Source organism: Morone saxatilis, unplaced genomic scaffold, assembly GCF_004916995.1.
Source record: "Morone saxatilis isolate NCDOM2014 unplaced genomic scaffold, NCSU_SB_2.0 Contig20, whole genome shotgun sequence".
NCBI classification, from domain to species: Eukaryota; Metazoa; Chordata; class Actinopteri; family Moronidae; genus Morone; species Morone saxatilis.
The window spans coordinates 7,015,902-7,033,432 of record NW_023339763.1 but is presented as its reverse complement, the minus strand read 5'-3'; the positions used below and the strand labels follow the sequence as shown (position 1 = coordinate 7,033,432).

Here is a 17,531-nt window from a genome sequence, read left to right as displayed (position 1 = left end):
ATGATCAGTTATACTTTTGAGTTTTTCATTTCATTGTTGACCCATGTCAAGGGACATTGTATTATACTTAAACTCATTTCAATTTTACACACCATTAAATTTCCTTCCTAAATAAGAGTAAGAAAGTGACGAGAGCTATTTATACTTTTGTTTGACATAAAACAGTTCCTGGAAGCAGAAAGCTGCGTTTGAGAAAAAGTAGAAAATGTGAAAAATCTGTGAAAACTACAAAACATTTGATGAAACAAACACCAGGAAGTGGTCCAACCACTTGACTTCTTTTCTCTCTGGTTTGACTGCCTGTAAATAAAACCAATATATAAAATCAGAACAGGATCAATTCAATAAACCAGAACTTGGTGAACTGGGTTTGATCATATTTTATTGTTCTCACCTGCAGAGCTGAAGAGAATTACTCAACTTACTTCCTTTTACTGGCTACTGTCTCAACAACCTGCATGATTATTGGCTCCCAGACCTGTCAGTCAAAAGTCATAAAACATAACTACAACCTTTTATGGCATGAAATGATTAAATAGGTCTCCCAGAATATAGGAGGAAGTCAAACCTGTGTGGTGCATGTGTTTTAGTCTAATGTTTTGGGGATGTGCTGTATCTGGGCTGCTGTGTGCCTCTGACTTGTCAGTTTGCTGTTGAACTCTTGCAGGAGGCGGGCCTTAGCGGGGTCGCAGGGGAAAAGAGTAAAGCTGATTGGGTAGGGACACGTCTTATGGTGGATTTATGCCTCTGTGGTGGGGAAAAAATGAGTATGTGAAGAGCTGCATGAAAGGGTTTGTGGGTATTCCTGTGCAAAGTTTGCATGCACCTTCCAAAAATCTTAATGACTCACACACATCAGCCTCACAAACAACACGCAAGTACCAGCCACTGCAAAACGCAGATCTGATTGGTCAGTTACAAATACAAGTCTTGCATGTTGCCATGGTTATGACTACTAGTGAGTTAATCTGTAAAACACTGAATCACACAGAGGTATAAATCAACCCGTTTTGCTCAACTAACAGAGTGCAGGGCCGCATGGCTGGCCTCGCTGCCTTAGTTATTTATTTATTTCTAATTTTTTTTTGGGGGGGGCATTCCTTTTAAAATACAGCACCTTCATTTTTGTTATCAGTATAGCTAAACAACAATGACACACGTTATGGTTATATAGACACACGTCCTTTTCTAATCATTATAGGCTAATGTGTGAATATCAGAAAAACCATGAGGAAAATGTGAATCAAAGGCTTTGGTTGTAACAGAAGCTGCTTTTTCAGATACCTATCAGAGTGGTAACCTGTAACTGCTTCTCTCCTGCTGTACTGTCTTTGTTTCTCTACACCTGATTGAGCTGAACTCTGTAGACGGGCAGGCATGACATGCGAGATATGGTGACACTTCACTTGGGCTGTGGTTTATAACACGTTCTTAACATCTGAAAGAGCGCTTCATGTCACAAACATGCAGTTCTAATGTCATTCTTCATTTGGTTTTTGATCTCATAGAGCCGCACGAGACGATATAGATATTTCAAAATAAAAGTCCCAACCCTAAGCTTTCATTTCCAAGCTCGCTTTTCAAAACCGTCCTTGTGATGTTCTGAATATGTTATAAACCGGAGCTCTAGTAAACTGTTATCATAGGTTGTAGGAGCTATTGCTGTATGCATGGAGCTTTGAGCATTTTCTAAGCAGCGCAACAAGGCATAACACAGTGGATGGTGTTTGATTAGCTCATATGGACAAACATCACGACTAAGTACTACTGTATATGTAAAGATCTTCTACACATGGGGGCTCACTGATAGGTACAATGCTCATTTTTAACTATGGGAGTATTGGGCAGGTAATTTAATAACTTATGTCACTCTTAAAATAATTCTTTCATCACTCCAAGAGTGTAAAGAAACATGAATTACTCATCCAAAGTATTCCTCTTCTGATAAGCTCATGTACAGAAAAGAACAACTTTTGACAGCATATATATACAAGAATTCAGGGCTTCTTGGCTGTGCTTATTATATTGTTTGCTTTTCAAGCAACCCCCTCACTCCTCATCCCCCTCCACTCTCTGCTCTCCTCCTGAGGTTAAAAAAAAAAAACAGTCACTGGACCCACTAGCAAAACAGGAAGCGAAGTCCCACATATCGCCCCCGCAGCTGTGGAGGGTTTCTCCTCCGAGGAGTCCTAAAAAAAAAAAAACCTGCATATAGTATATGCACACACGTACACCCACAAGACATAAAGCTTCAGAAAGGCGCAGTTGCAAGAGTAGTTGTTGTTGTAACCACATAGACAATGCTGACAGCGAGCTGAGGAGGGCAGACATCGAAGCGTAGGCGGTAGATCTCTGTGCCCACATCCTTCATCTCACCCAAATATGAGGCCTCACTTCACCATCACCGGATCTGTGTGAACAACTCTGATGTTTACCTCAACAGTCACACATTACAGTCAGCCTGGAGACAATGAAATAGGACTATAAATATGAAAACAAGATGCCTGGATCCAAGGTGATCTACAAATCTTTTATAAACTGATTCTTTTTTTTTTTTTTCGCGTCTCAGATCTCCTTTTCATCGATTACTTTTTGGTGACGACACATCGGGTTTTGCATGAAGTGTACAATGACATTGTGGATGCAATGTATTTTCTTGTTTGTTTTTCTTTATCTTTCTTGCTTTTTTCTTGCTTTTGTAGACCATTAAATATGGTTGCCTGACCTGGTTGCTGCTTTGAACTTTGCATTAAAAGAAACCTCCTTTTTTTTTTTTAATATGGTGCAGATTTCTGTTGATAAAAGAATACAGTTTGAACACTGCTTTCAAAGGGGGATTGCGCTTGAGGGTAGTAAACAAACATATTAAGCTAACCGGGAAAGCAGAGAGGATTCCAGAAATAATTAATGGAGGCCATAATAGACAAAATAAGTAATTCATTGGGTGGATTTTGTTTTTGTTTTTCTCACACAGGGCAAGAAGAAGAGGAGAAAAAGGGAGAAGCTGCAGGACTCCAATACAGGTAAACATCTAAATATCTTTCTCTTGTCAAATAGATACCATGTTTCAGTGTAAGACAGCGAGTGGCCAGTGTCAACTATATAAGAGAGAATTCAGTTGAGCTTTTAACTTGCGTTGGCGCTCTGTAGCACACAACATCTTAGTGTCTTTGAGGCAGGATGTGCCTCTAACGTCAAACCACCCACCCACTCGGCTTTCCATGTAACCTGAATTATAAACATTGTGCACAAAACGTTATGTCCTGATCTGTCCGACTTCAAAATGTCAGATATGATGCCATTTCCCCTTTTTCTGCGCCATATTAATGCAATCAAAAATATTTTCCAATCTCTTTTTTAATCTCTTTACCAGTAAATAAAAACACACATAAAAGTCCTTCACATGTCCCTAAGAGATCACTCACTGTACGAGAGTGCTCATGCGAACACTGTGGTTCTCAACCTGGGGTCCTTGAGGGTGTTCCTTGGGGTCCCCAGAAATATAGGGAATACTTTAATTTCACTATTATTTAATTGACTAGAAGTTATCACAATAAGAGAATCTATTAGGAATGACTATTCTGCTCATAGTCTTCACTGTCAATCTGCCAATACACAGTATAGACAGTTATGGAATAACTAAATCTTATCAGATGGGGATGCCTGAGACTACATGTTACCAAATACAGGCCTGATCTCAATTAGGGGGTCCTCGACACCAAAAAGGTTGAGAACCACTGTGTCTGACGCTATAGTAGTAACTAGCATTAGCAGATAGCATCAAAAGTGAGAAAGTAACAACTTGTAGCAGTTTTAAAGCTAAATGACGTAAATCTCAAATGTCCTGCAGGCAACTCTGCTGTTTTATGTAAGACAAAAATTACATTTAAATTAAATCTGATTTTTAATTAGAAATCTGATCCATGATTCCAATATTAGGCCCACCTTCAACCTTAAACAGAGACTTAGCAAAGATTCTATTTCTGGATTTCCTTGAGATAAAGCAACTTGTGACTGCATCTTTGCCAGAAAGCGAAAACCCTTTATAATCCTGAACTAACGGAGTGTAACAGCACGGCCGCCCTCTCTGAGTCTCTCTTAACAGCCTGTTTCCAGGATGTCTGACTTTTTGGTTAATTAAAGTGTGTGTGTGTTTGTGTGTATTTATGTGTTTGTTTGTGTGCATGTGTTGGGAGGTTATTCTGGTGGTTGTTGATGTTTTGCTGTGCTGTAACCAGCTACTAACAATTTGACTTGATGGCTTTCTCTGAACGGACAGCCCTGTTGGTGCTTTTTTCCTGCCCTGACAATCACTTGTGTCTCTTTTTTTCCTATCTTTATTCCTCTCCTCTTCAACCGTCTTTATCTCTCCTCTCTTTGTCCTCACCTTTTTTTCCTCTCCTCCTTCTGCTCCTCTCTATTCTTGCTTTTCCTCCTCCTTGTTTTGTGCATGCTGTGCATTGTGCTCAGACCCGGGCTCTCCTAAGAAATGCCGGGCTCGCTTCGGCCTCAACCAACAAACGGACTGGTGTGGTCCTTGCAGGTGTGTACCAAACATCCACCCCACCCTCTCCATAGCACCGCAGTGCCGTCGTCCTCCCATCTGTCCATCAGTGCATCACTTCCCTCCTGATGGGGGTCTTAGTTATTCAAACATGTCTCAAAGGCGGAGCTGCTCTGGAAGTAGTAAAGATCTCAGTCTGATCAAATTCAGAATGCATTATAGTTTTAGCTTCCTCCTCTCTTGTCCTTCGGACTTTCCATTAATCTTACATAACTACTGAAAGTTACCAATCTCCACCCATTGAGGATAAACTCAACCAAGGAGACTATGTCTGCCTCAAGACGAGCTCCGCCTCCAAATGTTTGAAAATCCAACCTAAGCTCTGCATGCTGTCTGTCACTAACTCGCTGCTCTGCAAACTCAAGCATTATAGTCAGAGATACATAGTTGGATAGTAACTGAAAAAACACAATACACCCACATTTTCACAGTTATAAAAAATAATTTGAATATCCCCAAAACGACCTACTCCTTCAGCATCATCTACTTCTCTGCTGATTTTGAGTGGAATACCCCTTTTGGTCAGTAACGTAATCTACGTTATCAAGGTTTACCGACAGGACTACTGTTCCGGGATCAGGTCCAAAAAAACCTGTTTCACCGTTGTTTTGCTGTGATGTTGCACCTTAAAGGTCAAAGGTGGTTTGGGTTTTACACTGCTGTTACAATGCATTGTATCATACAGGCTCTGTAGAGTTCATGTGGTTAAAGGGGAAAACCATTCAATAAAAGGCCGCCAGAGGAGGTTATATGGTACCTAAAACAAAAGCTTACTCACGTGTCAGTGGGGTTTGATATCAGAAAGAGACATTTATACGTTTCTCTGTTTCCTGGCTGATCTTCTGTACAGGATTTATGTCAGAACTGCACAAACATGAGGCCTGTTATTTTGTTTCTGGCAACTTCGAATAACATCGACTAACATATTTATGAATTCACTCGACAAGGTCTGACATTTCTACAAAGAAAAACATTCAACTTATTATTGCAACTTCAATTCGATTCAAGGCATGGCTACAGTGCTGCTTGGCCATTACAATTGTGGAAAATAGAACTTGTTGAGCTGTATCCTTGCATAATCATCAGCAGTGAATAAAACATTTGAAACACCTGTGAAAAAGGTCAAACTTGCACAAAATATTTCTACTCTGAAGTTTTTCATTATAGTATCTAAAGCTTTATTCTATTTCAGCAGCAAAGGTTGCAAAACTACATTGATTACATTGTGCTAGCAGCCATGTTTCTCTCTTGCTTGTAATTATGAACTAAAGCTGGGAATTTCCCAGTGTGAGCAGTGTTAGTCTGAGACAACTGGAATAAAATTTTTGAATACGCACAAAGTTATAAAACAGGAAACTTGATTTACAGAGTTTAGTATGAATAATGATCAAGTACCCAGACTACACAGGGTGTTTAATTTATTTATATTTATCTGTTCGGAGCTACCTAAGGCTTATTTAGGACAACAGCTACAATATCCAATACAATAAATGTGCGTTCTTTCCTGACCTTTTCTTCAAAATCTGCAACAATCCTGGTTCTCTGCAATAAAGCAGATCTATGGTAATAATATAAATCATCAGAAACAGGCCTGTCACCACGTCAGACTGCTGGGTTTTAGTCACAGCAGTTACAGTAGACAACAGACCAGAGCTTCACTGCAGGACTCAGGAATCTGTGTGGTTCTGCAGAGACAGCTTCTACCACCACAGCACTGTAGCAACCCTGTCGTCTTCCCCACCATCACGTCATGGAAATCTAAGTGTGTGTGTGTGTGTGTGTGTGTGTGTGTGTGTGTGTGTTTCGGTTTTAAAGAACAAAGGGGGGTGAATGTGGTTAGAGCAAATCCTTATCACCACAGCTCAACACACACAACTCCCTGCAGCTTTGCATTATGACGGCGTTCTCATGCCCATCTGCTTTCAACTTTCTCCATTCATGCGATGTGGTAACATGCGCCTTTTGATGGTGAACTCTGACATTTAGAAATCACTTTCTATTGCAGTCTTCCTCCCTTTCTCCCTCTCTCTCTCTCTCTAAATATGGCCTAGCGCCTTTCCTTGCGGTTAAACCTGGTGACTCATATCATATTCTGGTAATGATCATGGGATCCTGTTAACTGCTTTGATGCTGCGCTCAGCGCTACACAAGATCTGCTTTTAAGTATAACACCTCACAAAGCACAGCACGTCACTCCTGTTTGCAGTATGTTTGGTGCAAACCAGGAGCATAGTGCACGTGGGATGGACAATTAATAACTGAAACACCTGACTGCGTAATGCAATTTCTATGCAATGAACACTGATTCTGTGGTGATTTATATTGATAAGGACATTGTATCAACTCCATGAGACCATTTTTGTTTGAGTTCATTGTTTCAGACTAATAGTACTAAATAAAAACTGAAGTAATATTGTAAATTAATAATACATTTAATTAGTATTCCCTGCTCCTAAATATTTTTTTATTATTATTTAACTATGGAGCTTGAAGTTTAAAAAATACATCTGCTAACACTTTTAAAGCTCAGTCATTCACATTATATATCATTTGTTCAAATGTAACACAGGGAGAAATGTACAAACAAACAAACAAATTTGTGGTTTTAGAGCGAGTTAAGTAGTCTAACTATTAATTTCCAAACAATCATTTATCCATCCGCCCAGATTTTGCTTCTACATTTCAAACTAATGAGACAACATGTTTTAGAGGTGTTGGTTGCAGTTTCTCCCAGTTTCTCAATGATAAGCTGAGCTAAGCTAAGCTAAGCATCTCCTGCCTCTAGTTCCATGACACAGATCTAGCACAGACATGGAAATTAGTATTCATTAAGCATATTTCCCAAAATATCAAAATATACCTTTAAAGCAATCTTAAATATTTAACCTTCCACTGACACCAATATTCAAATTGTTTGTTTCTTCAACCCTATGAAAGAGACCAAAATTAAAAACACTAGGTTCTTTAATATCTAGAAAATAGTTAGACTTTCAGAACTATATTTCTGACACTAATACTTCTCTGTTGTTCATTGTGATCATGTGTCTCCCTGTTCATTGACATCGGTGTGAATGATGCATCTTCACTGAAGCCTGCTGACGTTTACCATCCACACTTTATTCACAGATAACTCTCTCTGACTGTCCCTAGGAGGAAAAAGAAGTGCATTCGCTACCTTCAAGGAGGAGGCTGCCCCAGCCCAACTTCTTCAGATTTAAGTGCTATAGACTCTCCCCCCTCCCCTTCCCCCTCCCGCCACGGTCTGTACCAGCACCAGCGCCCCACCTCCCCGGGCTGCTCCCCACCACCCACCTCCCCGTCGACACGCCTCCCCTTGTCTCCGCCGACACACACACGCTCACACACACGCTTACCCCTGCAGCAGTCCGCCGGCAAGCGCTGCGACGTCCGTCAGCCGGCGACCAAACATGCCCACACACACCTGGAACTGTCCGGCAAGCAGACGCACAGCTCGACGACGGCACTGTCGGCCGCCAAGGCTGCAGGACTTTCTCTCAAAGTGCTGACAGAGACTCAGTGATCGCTCCGGTCCGCTCACATCCCTGACCCCATTCACCTCAGCTTCCTCCAGGAGCCGTGAAGATCATCTTCCTCACCTGCCTTCATTCTCACTTATCTATATCCTGTGGTCCGTGTGTTTGATTTAAAAAAAAAAAAAAGAAAAGAAAAAGGAGTGACCAATGGTGGAGAGGTGGTGTAGTGATGAAGGGGGATAGGTGATCCGCCCTGCTACCCCAGAGTAAGATACTAGCTGTGTCCCAGTTCAGATGCTGCATTTCAATAGATCATTAACAAGTCTATTCCCTCTCAAAGCCTCCTTCAAATGGTCAGTTCTGTAATCAAGCGTTCAGACAATCCTTGTCAACCTGGAAATGTACAAAATCACATAATATTTGGTATATATGTGGTTCAGGTGGTCACAAGCCTCAACATAAATTTAGTATCTACAGTTAACTCAGTCAAACTGTAAATTTGGCAATAATAAACTTACTGAACTGACTAGGAGCACCTGAATGTAGTCTGTGTGAGGCTAAACTGTTGAATTAAACCATCCACTGAAGGATCCACTTGGGATCCTTAGGAGGATCCGGCCGCCTGAATTGGTGACCACATCTCACCAGTCATCAAGAGTTCCAGTTGTACAGAGGGCAGAGTTGCACTGAAAGGCAGAATTAATCTGGAACCTTAAAATCTGTGGTTCTTTGGCTCCATCTGCTGCAGCTTAAACTCAACTAAAACAATTTTGCCTTGAGGACAGCTCTGCCTCTTGAAAAGATAATTTAAAAAATACACCTCCTAAGCCCCTCGGTGCTCCTTTTTTTTTTTTTTCCAAAGCCGACCCTGTGTTTCGACCTCCATGACAATCACAAACAAGATGTATTGTAAATGAACTCTTTGTTAAACAAATCACAGCAACGCGGACCTAAAAATTGAGGCAGAGATTGGTTGTAAGAGCTAATCTGGCATCAAGGTGAGAGGGCAGAAGACTCTTCTTCAGACGTTATTATCCATCACTCTCAGACCCACCCAGAGGGGAGGACAGACCAACAACCAGCCAGCCTGACCAGCAGAACCTCAGGTCTAAAGAGAGGGACAGTTTTTACTTCTTTTTTTTTTTTTAGCTGCCATTTTCAGTTTGACTTCAGTTTCATTCCATTTCCAAACATTTTTTTATAACTGCCCCTGTGACAAAAGGAAAATAAAACAATTTTCAGCAGGTTAAAACAAGTCAGAGAATTCAACATAAAAGTCCCCAGCTTTAAGTTACATCATTTCTTTTAGGCACTTTCAGGCTGTCAGTCTCTCGCTATGTCAATGTTACATTTTTGCTCCGTTTTCTCCAAATTTATTTTTATTTTTGTGTGCATCTCATGTGATTTTTTTTTTAAGGTCAGATGTTTTGCCGGTGGGGAAACCCTCAGAGAAAGACGAGGTTTTGTTTATTTTTTCCTTTGACTGAACATTTTGCAGTTCCATAAACTAATCTGAGACCAAATGGGTACTATAATATTGCATTGTGTTGTAAAGTTTTATAAATGTTGGAATTACGTATTATAATAAACTTTTATATGTTTTTATGTAAAAAAAAAAAAAAATGAGCGAAATAACAAAAAAAAGAGATTTTTAGTTTCTACCATTTCTTAAAGCAATACATTTTGTTTGTCCTTTTTTGTGCAGAATTTTCTTGGTCAAGTGTTACTGCGGCAGCGTTCAAACGATATCTTGTGTTCTCAACCTGTGCATGTTCCACCTTTTTAAATGTAACAAAAAATAGATTTTGACTAAAAAGGCTTTAATTTACCATTCTGCTTGCAGCTTTCAAACTCAGCTTACCACTCTGTGGACAAACTGTAGGCTGAGCTTTGTACAGCAAAACCGTTTTCCTCCAGCAGAGAGAGCTCTTGTGCTAGAAATAGCTTGTTTTTATTTTGAGTGTTCCCCATAGTGGCAACGCCTTGAAGATGTCTTTTGTATTTTTTAACGCCTCTGATGTATTACTTGTTTTTTGTTTGATGTATTAAAAGTGTTTTGAATATCTTGTCCATGTCTACTGTAGTTAAGGCACAAGGACATTTCAAGAATGATGGTTTCAGAGACATAACTTTTAAAATAAAAACAAACTGTCCCAAAGAAGGTCATGCTTGTCTGCACCTGGTACTTTCGAAAACAAAAAAAATGACAAACGCCAACCTTTTTATGTGTTTTATTTACTCCTTCAATATACGTTTGATCATCCCAAAAGCCAGCATCAGAGGTTATCTGAGAAAAGTTTCCAATTCAATACATGAATTAGGAATAAGTTACCCAATGCTGCGCCACAACACAAGTACTTCGCGTCCAACGGACATTATGCAAATAAAAACATCTTTCCACCTCAAACTAAACTTTTCCTATGAACATCCCATCCACTCTTAACATGGTTTCACATAACATATGCATTTACAGAGCCAAAATAAAATAGTCACCCTCTCTTCCATTGTCAAAAAAGCCATTTTATTCAATCAACCTGAAAGAAAACATTTCCAGTAAAAAAGACAACCATTGCAACAGGGAAAATATGAAAGGGCCGTCTTCTAATTTTTAAGGGTACAAAGCCATGAAACCAGAACTATTTCTTTTTTTGGAGTGTGGAAACAAAAGAGCATTTTTATTTAAATTAATGACAACACACAGGCAAGTTAAAATGGTCATGCTATTGGTATACAGGAATTGAGGGAATGGGGGGGGGAAGGGAGGAGGAGGGAGGAGGAGGGAGGTGGGTGGGCATGTGGCTCTAAATATACTAAATATTGACAAGTATGAACAACGCCAGTGCAACCAGTTAGCGGGGACAGTTCCTTTTCAGTGTGGTAGTGTTGGCAGGATCCTCCCCTTTACTTCTCTTCACACCACTGGTTCTCTTTGCGTACCTGTGGACGAGAGGACGGACAAACGGACTGAGTTTCCAAAAATATGTGGCAGGCAGGTACATGAGCTAAGCTGCTTTATACAGAATAAAAGGGCATTATTAAAACATTTTTTTGCATCAGTGCAAAGTCGTATGTTAATTTCTACTACCATATATGAGGCCTTTTTTGTTTAATGACAGACACGTGATGGATGGAATAGCTTACCTGGGCTTCCTCCTCCTCTGTGAAATCATTTTTGATGTTGAAAGTCTTCCTGATCTCCTCCGGGGTTTTGCCTTTGATCATGTTGGCCACCGTCTTGCAGGTGACATCTAACAGGCCTTTGATGTCCAAATAGTTGGCGGCCTAAAAACAGAAAACAACAAGTGACATGAAGCGCCAAGGACTGACCGACACGCCTCGCCATTCCAAGGACTAAATCAACACTTACGGTTCTATTAACAGCCAGTCGAGGCCGTTTGGTTTTTATTTATTTCAAGGACTAAAACGCATGAAGCTATTGGTTATTTTCTATGCGGTAGTTTTTCCGACTGTCAGGGTTTAATGCTGATGAGAAATAAAAGCATGTTACCGGGCGTTCAGACAGAAAACAGCCCTGAATTACAGCCACAAGAAGCTGCACGAATGGGGCATGTTTCAGGTACCCGCGCAACAATTAATACCCCGTTAACATCTGCATCTGGGAATCCTCTCTGGATAAGGAGAAACGCAGAACAGATTGTGATCAGAATGTGATTAGATCGCTCAGACCTCATCTGAAGGAGGAGGCTGGATCGGAGCCAAGTTAAAAGGTAACCGACTCCAGCTCTCCCTGTTAGCTGAAGCAAGCCCTACAAAAAGGAACAAGCAGCGACAGTACTTAACAAGTCTTCCCTCACCAAAATGTATTTAAAAATGAATGACGCCATCTACGGGCATTGTTTTCTTTGACCCATGCTGGTTGTCAAGTCCGCCAGCCGGGCTTACTAACTGCATATTGACACGGCTGAATCGAGATAACAAGAAAGCGTATTAATGCCAGACGACAATGCGAAGGCCCGTGGAACAGATGTCACTACCCAGACGCAGAGCGCACATTACAACAGAGCGTAAATGGGGCCAGAAGGTTAGTGTGCGTAATATACCCATCACGTTGAAGGCTCATCAGATACAAAAACACAACACAGCAGTTTAAGAAACTTTAAGAGATTTTATAACTCTGGAAAGTTACCATGACGACAATCCTTTGCCTTTTGCCAAACATGTAGAAATGGGACATGCATCCATGAGCAAGAATTGGTAACGGTGGCAAAGAGAGGCACGTCTTAAAGTCTTCTAGCAGGAAGGAGCGCTCGCACCGTCGCACGCACTTCAAAATTCATTTTAAAAGATGAATTCAACTTTTCCGCCTAAATGTATATACTATATCTAGATACACAGAGATGGAAACCATTATTAATATTACAATGTTGATTCCGCCCTATGTTCCAGCCCTACGTCTGAGTGAGGCATCAGGTTACAGCCTGTAATGAGTTCACTGAACAAAAACTCCACTCCCGCTGTTTTTCCCGTAATATCTGAACCTTACACACATCAGTTGGTGGTCACTGACAAAGCCTTGCATTCATTCTTTTAATATGGCACAGGCGCTGAGCTACCACGTCACCCCTGCCGTTTCAGCATCCTGTCGCTCCGTGCGTGTAAACACGTTGAAAAACAGCCAGAGGGGGGCTGATCAACTCAAGTGACGGACACTCCGACTTGTGTTTCACTTCCTGGAAGCCCACAGCTTGTGCGACACCTCTTTCCCAATCACTCCCAGGCACTGCTTGGGTTACCTTTCACGCGCTCTGCCTGGTTTTTACTGTCACATGCTTCCCAGAGAAAATCCACGATCACTCCCTGCGGTTTCCCCCCTCAAAACAAGTCTTTTTAAATCCCTTCCTCTTCTGCAGCAGTTTCCCAAACTGCCAATCTTCCAGCTGTTGCTATGCAACTTTTGTTTCTCTGTTACCCGAATGAAAACACTCCGCACTCTGCCACAGCAGTGAATGAAACAGACCTGAGGAAGGTCACAAAAGAAATGCTCCCATTTAACGTCACAACAGAAGATAAAAGAGAACATACGCTTTCGATGACGACTTTCTATAAAACGTCTGTCAAAGTAAATGTCTTCACAAGTCAAATCATACAATACCACTCAATATAAACTCTATTTTACATTCACGACATTGGAAATGAGAAGAAAATAAACATTAATGATACAGTATCTTATATTCATCATATTATTGATCGATTCGTCTTCACTGGCCTTCTTTACCTAAACTGAAATGCAATTAAAATGCAGAAAAACATCACAACATTAGATGTATGGGAACATTTCTTCTTCTGGGGTTTAGGCTCAAAACTAAACCCACTTAATCAACTGATGGACTTTAGACTTTCGGGACCGGTTGGCACCCATGTTAACTATGTTATGGTTCTGTTTTTGGTTAAACTCCAGTTGAGGGATTAGGGTTTGGCATGTACTGGTTGTAGTTAAGATTAGTGTCAACCTCCAGAGTATGAATGTGGGTCAATGTAACGTAAAGGTAATATAATGTGTAGGTGTATTTACCAGAATGAGTTCAAACAAGGTGCCCTGGTCCACTTTGAGGAACTCCTGGTCCCATACAGGAATGTCATCTGTCCTCTTCTCCTTGTTCTCATCATCCTCAGGAGGAGGAGGGTCATCTTTGTGATGAGTGCACCACTGAATCACCTGAGAGAAACACACACACACACACACACACACACACACACACACACACACAGTTTTAACTAAAAGGTGGCTCATTACAGTGGTCATAACCAGTCAAATATATATGGCATCCATCAGCACTGCATTTCACCCTGGCACTGGGGTTTTAACACCACAATAAAAATGTTCTGCTGTGTCTAGTATCACTGTGTGCCTCGCCTCTCCCTCTTATTTCGCAAACTTTGTAGCTACAAATGTGTTCGAGTTCTCCAACTGAGATAAGACAATCTTAAAACCCTGAAGGACAAGCGTGAACTTGGAGAAGAGGCAAAAAGAAACAAGCCTTCAAAGCCTCCTGCCCCCACAAATTACTGACAACAACTAACAAGGGGAAAAGGAAACAAGTAGCTTGTGTTTCAGCAGGTAAAAATTTGACTCATCTTAACAGAATGTGCAGACAAACTAAACATACACTCAGTTGCCAAGTTTGTTTTTTGTTGCTCCATCTAGTTAAAACAAATGAATTTGATGCAGCAGCACTGTGATGAATCCTACCTTCAGGAAGGCTTTTAGCTCTAATATAAAACATTCACGTCATGACAATTGACTGTTATTATACCGTGTGGATTTACTTCTCTACAGTATACGGTAAAATATAGGACTGAATATGAAGTGAAATTATAATAAAGCAAAAAAATCCTTCCATTAAGGATCATTGTGACGCATAAAATAAATACTGTGAAACTTTCTGAGACTTTGCTGTAAAAATCTTACACCCTACCACGAGTCAGTAACTTCATCTCTCATTTATAACTGATTAAAAACAACTAATAAACCTGCGACTCAGCGAGCAGTGCACGAATTCAAATTTCACTGTGTTTATAGTATATTTGCCTCAATGCACAAATAAATTAACACCCATGGAAACCACAAGCTCGTGCTCGTTACTTCTGCTAGATGACCAAGTTTCTTTCTTAGAATATCTGTGAATGTTAACATCTAACTCTCATATCATTCAACGTGTGGGAAACCTGTTTAAATCTCAACACATCTGATAGATAGATAGATAGATAGATAGATACTTTATTTATTGTTGTGTGTTACCTTCTTGAGTATAGCAGCGTTCACATTAGGGAGGGGAACTGGGTCATCGTCTCCTTCATCATCCATCCCCAAATCTGTCCGATAAATGAATCAATGTCACAAATCAGCCTCATAGATCCAACAAAGTTAGGTTTTTTTTTTAAAAATCAAGTTAAAATAAAACCCCTAAATTAGAGCAAAGGAGAAAAATACAAAAAGTCAACCATTAAGTGACAGAGTGGAGTCAAAAGTGTGTGATTTATAAAAGTTATACCTTCCAACATAGTCTTGATGGTTACAGACTGTTTGGCTATCTCAACGTCCACCTCGAAGATTTCTCCATCAGAGCTCTGCAGTTTTATTGTGGGCATTATCTGCAAAACAAGAGCAGGTAGATTAAAACACACAGAAAACGGGCTGCTACATCTACAAAACCTGTCCAAAAACGCAGCTCACCAACAAAGTAAACTCACATTAACGCCGCAACTCTACGTCTTGTCACCGCTAATGCTCCAGCTAATGTTGACGTGATGGCTACTTGACCACTTGTTTTTTTTCCCCTTCTACATCACGTTACAGTACACAACATTAATGGTTACCTGGCTTTAACTGGAGCTGTAACGACACAACCTGGTTCAAAGGTAAACACGTTTTTATCGCTGCCTGGCGTCGTTGTAAGATGTGACCTAGCCACCTGTTAACACGGGCTAAACGACGACAATGCTGCGACCAAAGCAGCGGGTTTGCTGGTAGTTCAAATGAAAAACCGACCTAAAGGGAGGCTCTTTAAAGCGTAAAACGTGAGATATAACGCGTTAGAGGTTAGCTGCAGCCTCCGCGTTGTGTGTTTTATACAACCAACGCTGTCGTATGAGCTAACCAGGCTGCAGCTAGCATTACCGTGCACAATACTAGCATCTTAGCTCAACGCGATGTCAGCGAGGCCTCTTCGTAACAAAACAACAAAAAAAAAAGGGGGAATATTAATTCATAATAATAAAAAACTACATTCTTAAATCGGAACACGTTTTAAACACGCTGTTTTACGAAGGCTACCCACCGTAAATGTTTTTAACTCCGATCCAGAGGTGAGATTCCTCTGTAGTCAACAGCAGGGCCTGACAGACGCGGAGGCACCGACAGCGGCTGGAGGTCTGCGGATGGACCGGGTGAGGTGAGGCTGCCGCCCGGAGGCTGTCGGTGGCTTTGTCAGAGGCGGGAGGGAAAAGAGGAAGGGAGAGGAGGGGAGGGGGCTTTTCCTGTTTATACTTTCTTTTTCTTTCTTTTTTTTTAACTCACATCTGATTATATATTCTGAGATTTGTATCATGTTTAGGTAAACATGTTGAGTTTGAATGCTTTTTTTTTTTTTTTTTTTTTTTGGAGTGGGGGTGACATTCTGGTTTTTATAATATTTCAAATGTTTTAATACAGTATTTATTAATTTTAATTAAGGAGGGGGCTTTTCCTGTTTATTACTTTCATTTCTTTCTTTTTTTTAACTCACATCTGATTATATATTCTGAGATTTATATCATGTTTAGGTAAACATGTTGAGTTTGGACGCTTTTTCTTTTTTTTTTTTGTAGTGGGGGTGACATTCTGGTTTTATAATATTTCAAATGTTTTAATACAGTATTTATTAATTAATTAAGGAGGGGGCTTTTACTGTTTATACTTTCATTTTCTTTCTTTCTTTTAACTCACATCTGATTATATATTCTGAGATTTGTATCATGTTTAGGTAAACATGTTGAGTTTGGACGCTTTTTCTTTTTTTTTTTTGGAGTGGGGGTGACATTCTGGTTTTTATAATATTTCAAATGTTTTAATACAGTATTTATTAATTTTAATTAAGGAGGGGGGTTTTACTGTTTATACTTTCTTTTTCTTTCTTTTTTTTTAACTCACATCTGATTATATATTCTGAGATTTATATCATTGTTTAGGTAAACATGTTGGTTTGAATGCTTTTTTTTTTTGGAGTGGGGGTGACATTCTGGTTTTATAATAATTTCAAATGTTTTAATAGTAGTTAACAGTATTTATTAATTTGAATTAAGGAGGGGGCTTTTACTGTTTATACTTTCATTTTCTTTCTTTTTTTTGAACTCACATCTGATTATATATTCTGAGATTTATATCATGTTTAGGTAAACATGTTGAGTTTGAATGCTTTTTTTTTTTGGAGTGGGGGTGACATTCTGGTTTTATAATATTTCAAATGTTTTAATAGTAGTTAACAGTATTTATTAATTTGAATTAAGGTGTGCTTTTTTACCATATTAAGCTACATTGGTTTTAGTTTAATTGATTCTTGATAAGTGCATTATGCAAAGTCAACAGTAAAGTGCATTTCACTGTGATTTTGGCGGGTTTGGCATACAGTATATTTAGACTTATCCAGTATTTACTTGCTTTTAGACTTTTGGAAAATATTTCTTAGATCTAATGCCTGATGTTTATTCTAATTGAGCTGTATTCTTTAATGTAGTTGTACTTTTAGTTACTCTTTGAGCTACCACGGTGTGGCGCTCTCCTCATTACAGATCCTTTCGAGTCGTTTCTGTGGTGCTTTCAAGCACTCCTCGAAAGGTTTCATTCCCTAGTTCTGATATACATAAATACCACTTGATCTATTTCTAAATGTTGCATCACTACTACCTTTTTCATAAATAATTATAAAATCATTATAGTGTCAATAACTTTGTTTTCAATGTCGAGCACAGCACTT

The 17,531-nt window shown here is 39.8% G+C and overlaps 2 protein-coding genes across 6 annotated transcripts in view; one reads left to right on the top strand and one right to left on the bottom strand.

Annotated features, from left to right (window-relative positions):
* The window catches only part of tcf7 (transcription factor 7), a 25,710-nt gene extending 15,504 nt beyond the window's left edge, over positions 1–10,206 (top strand). Inside the window, exons 5-8 of one of the 5 annotated variants that reach the window (XM_035667119.1) lie at positions 668–715; positions 2,975–3,023; positions 4,471–4,543; positions 7,691–7,783. In XM_035667119.1, the coding sequence (XP_035523012.1) occupies positions 668–715; positions 2,975–3,023; positions 4,471–4,543; positions 7,691–7,694 (174 nt within the window). In that variant the 3' untranslated portion in view covers positions 7,695–7,783. Of the gene's footprint in view, positions 1–667; positions 716–2,974; positions 3,024–4,470; positions 4,544–7,690 lie in introns of all 5 variants that reach the window. The other 4 variants (XM_035667120.1, XM_035667123.1, XM_035667121.1 and 1 more) reach the window with 4 other exon arrangements.
* A 67-nt stretch (positions 10,207–10,273) lies between these two features.
* Positions 10,274–16,019, bottom strand: skp1 (S-phase kinase-associated protein 1). The gene is made up of 6 exons (XM_035666973.1): positions 15,858–16,019; positions 15,072–15,171; positions 14,819–14,892; positions 13,592–13,735; positions 11,200–11,340; positions 10,274–10,995 (listed from the first exon to the last, which is right to left on the bottom strand). Exons 2-6 carry the CDS (start codon positions 15,166–15,168, stop codon positions 10,960–10,962), a joined length of 492 nt encoding a protein of 163 aa, XP_035522866.1. The 5' UTR covers positions 15,169–15,171; positions 15,858–16,019; the 3' UTR covers positions 10,274–10,959.
* Between the last annotated feature and the right edge of the window lie 1,512 nt (positions 16,020–17,531).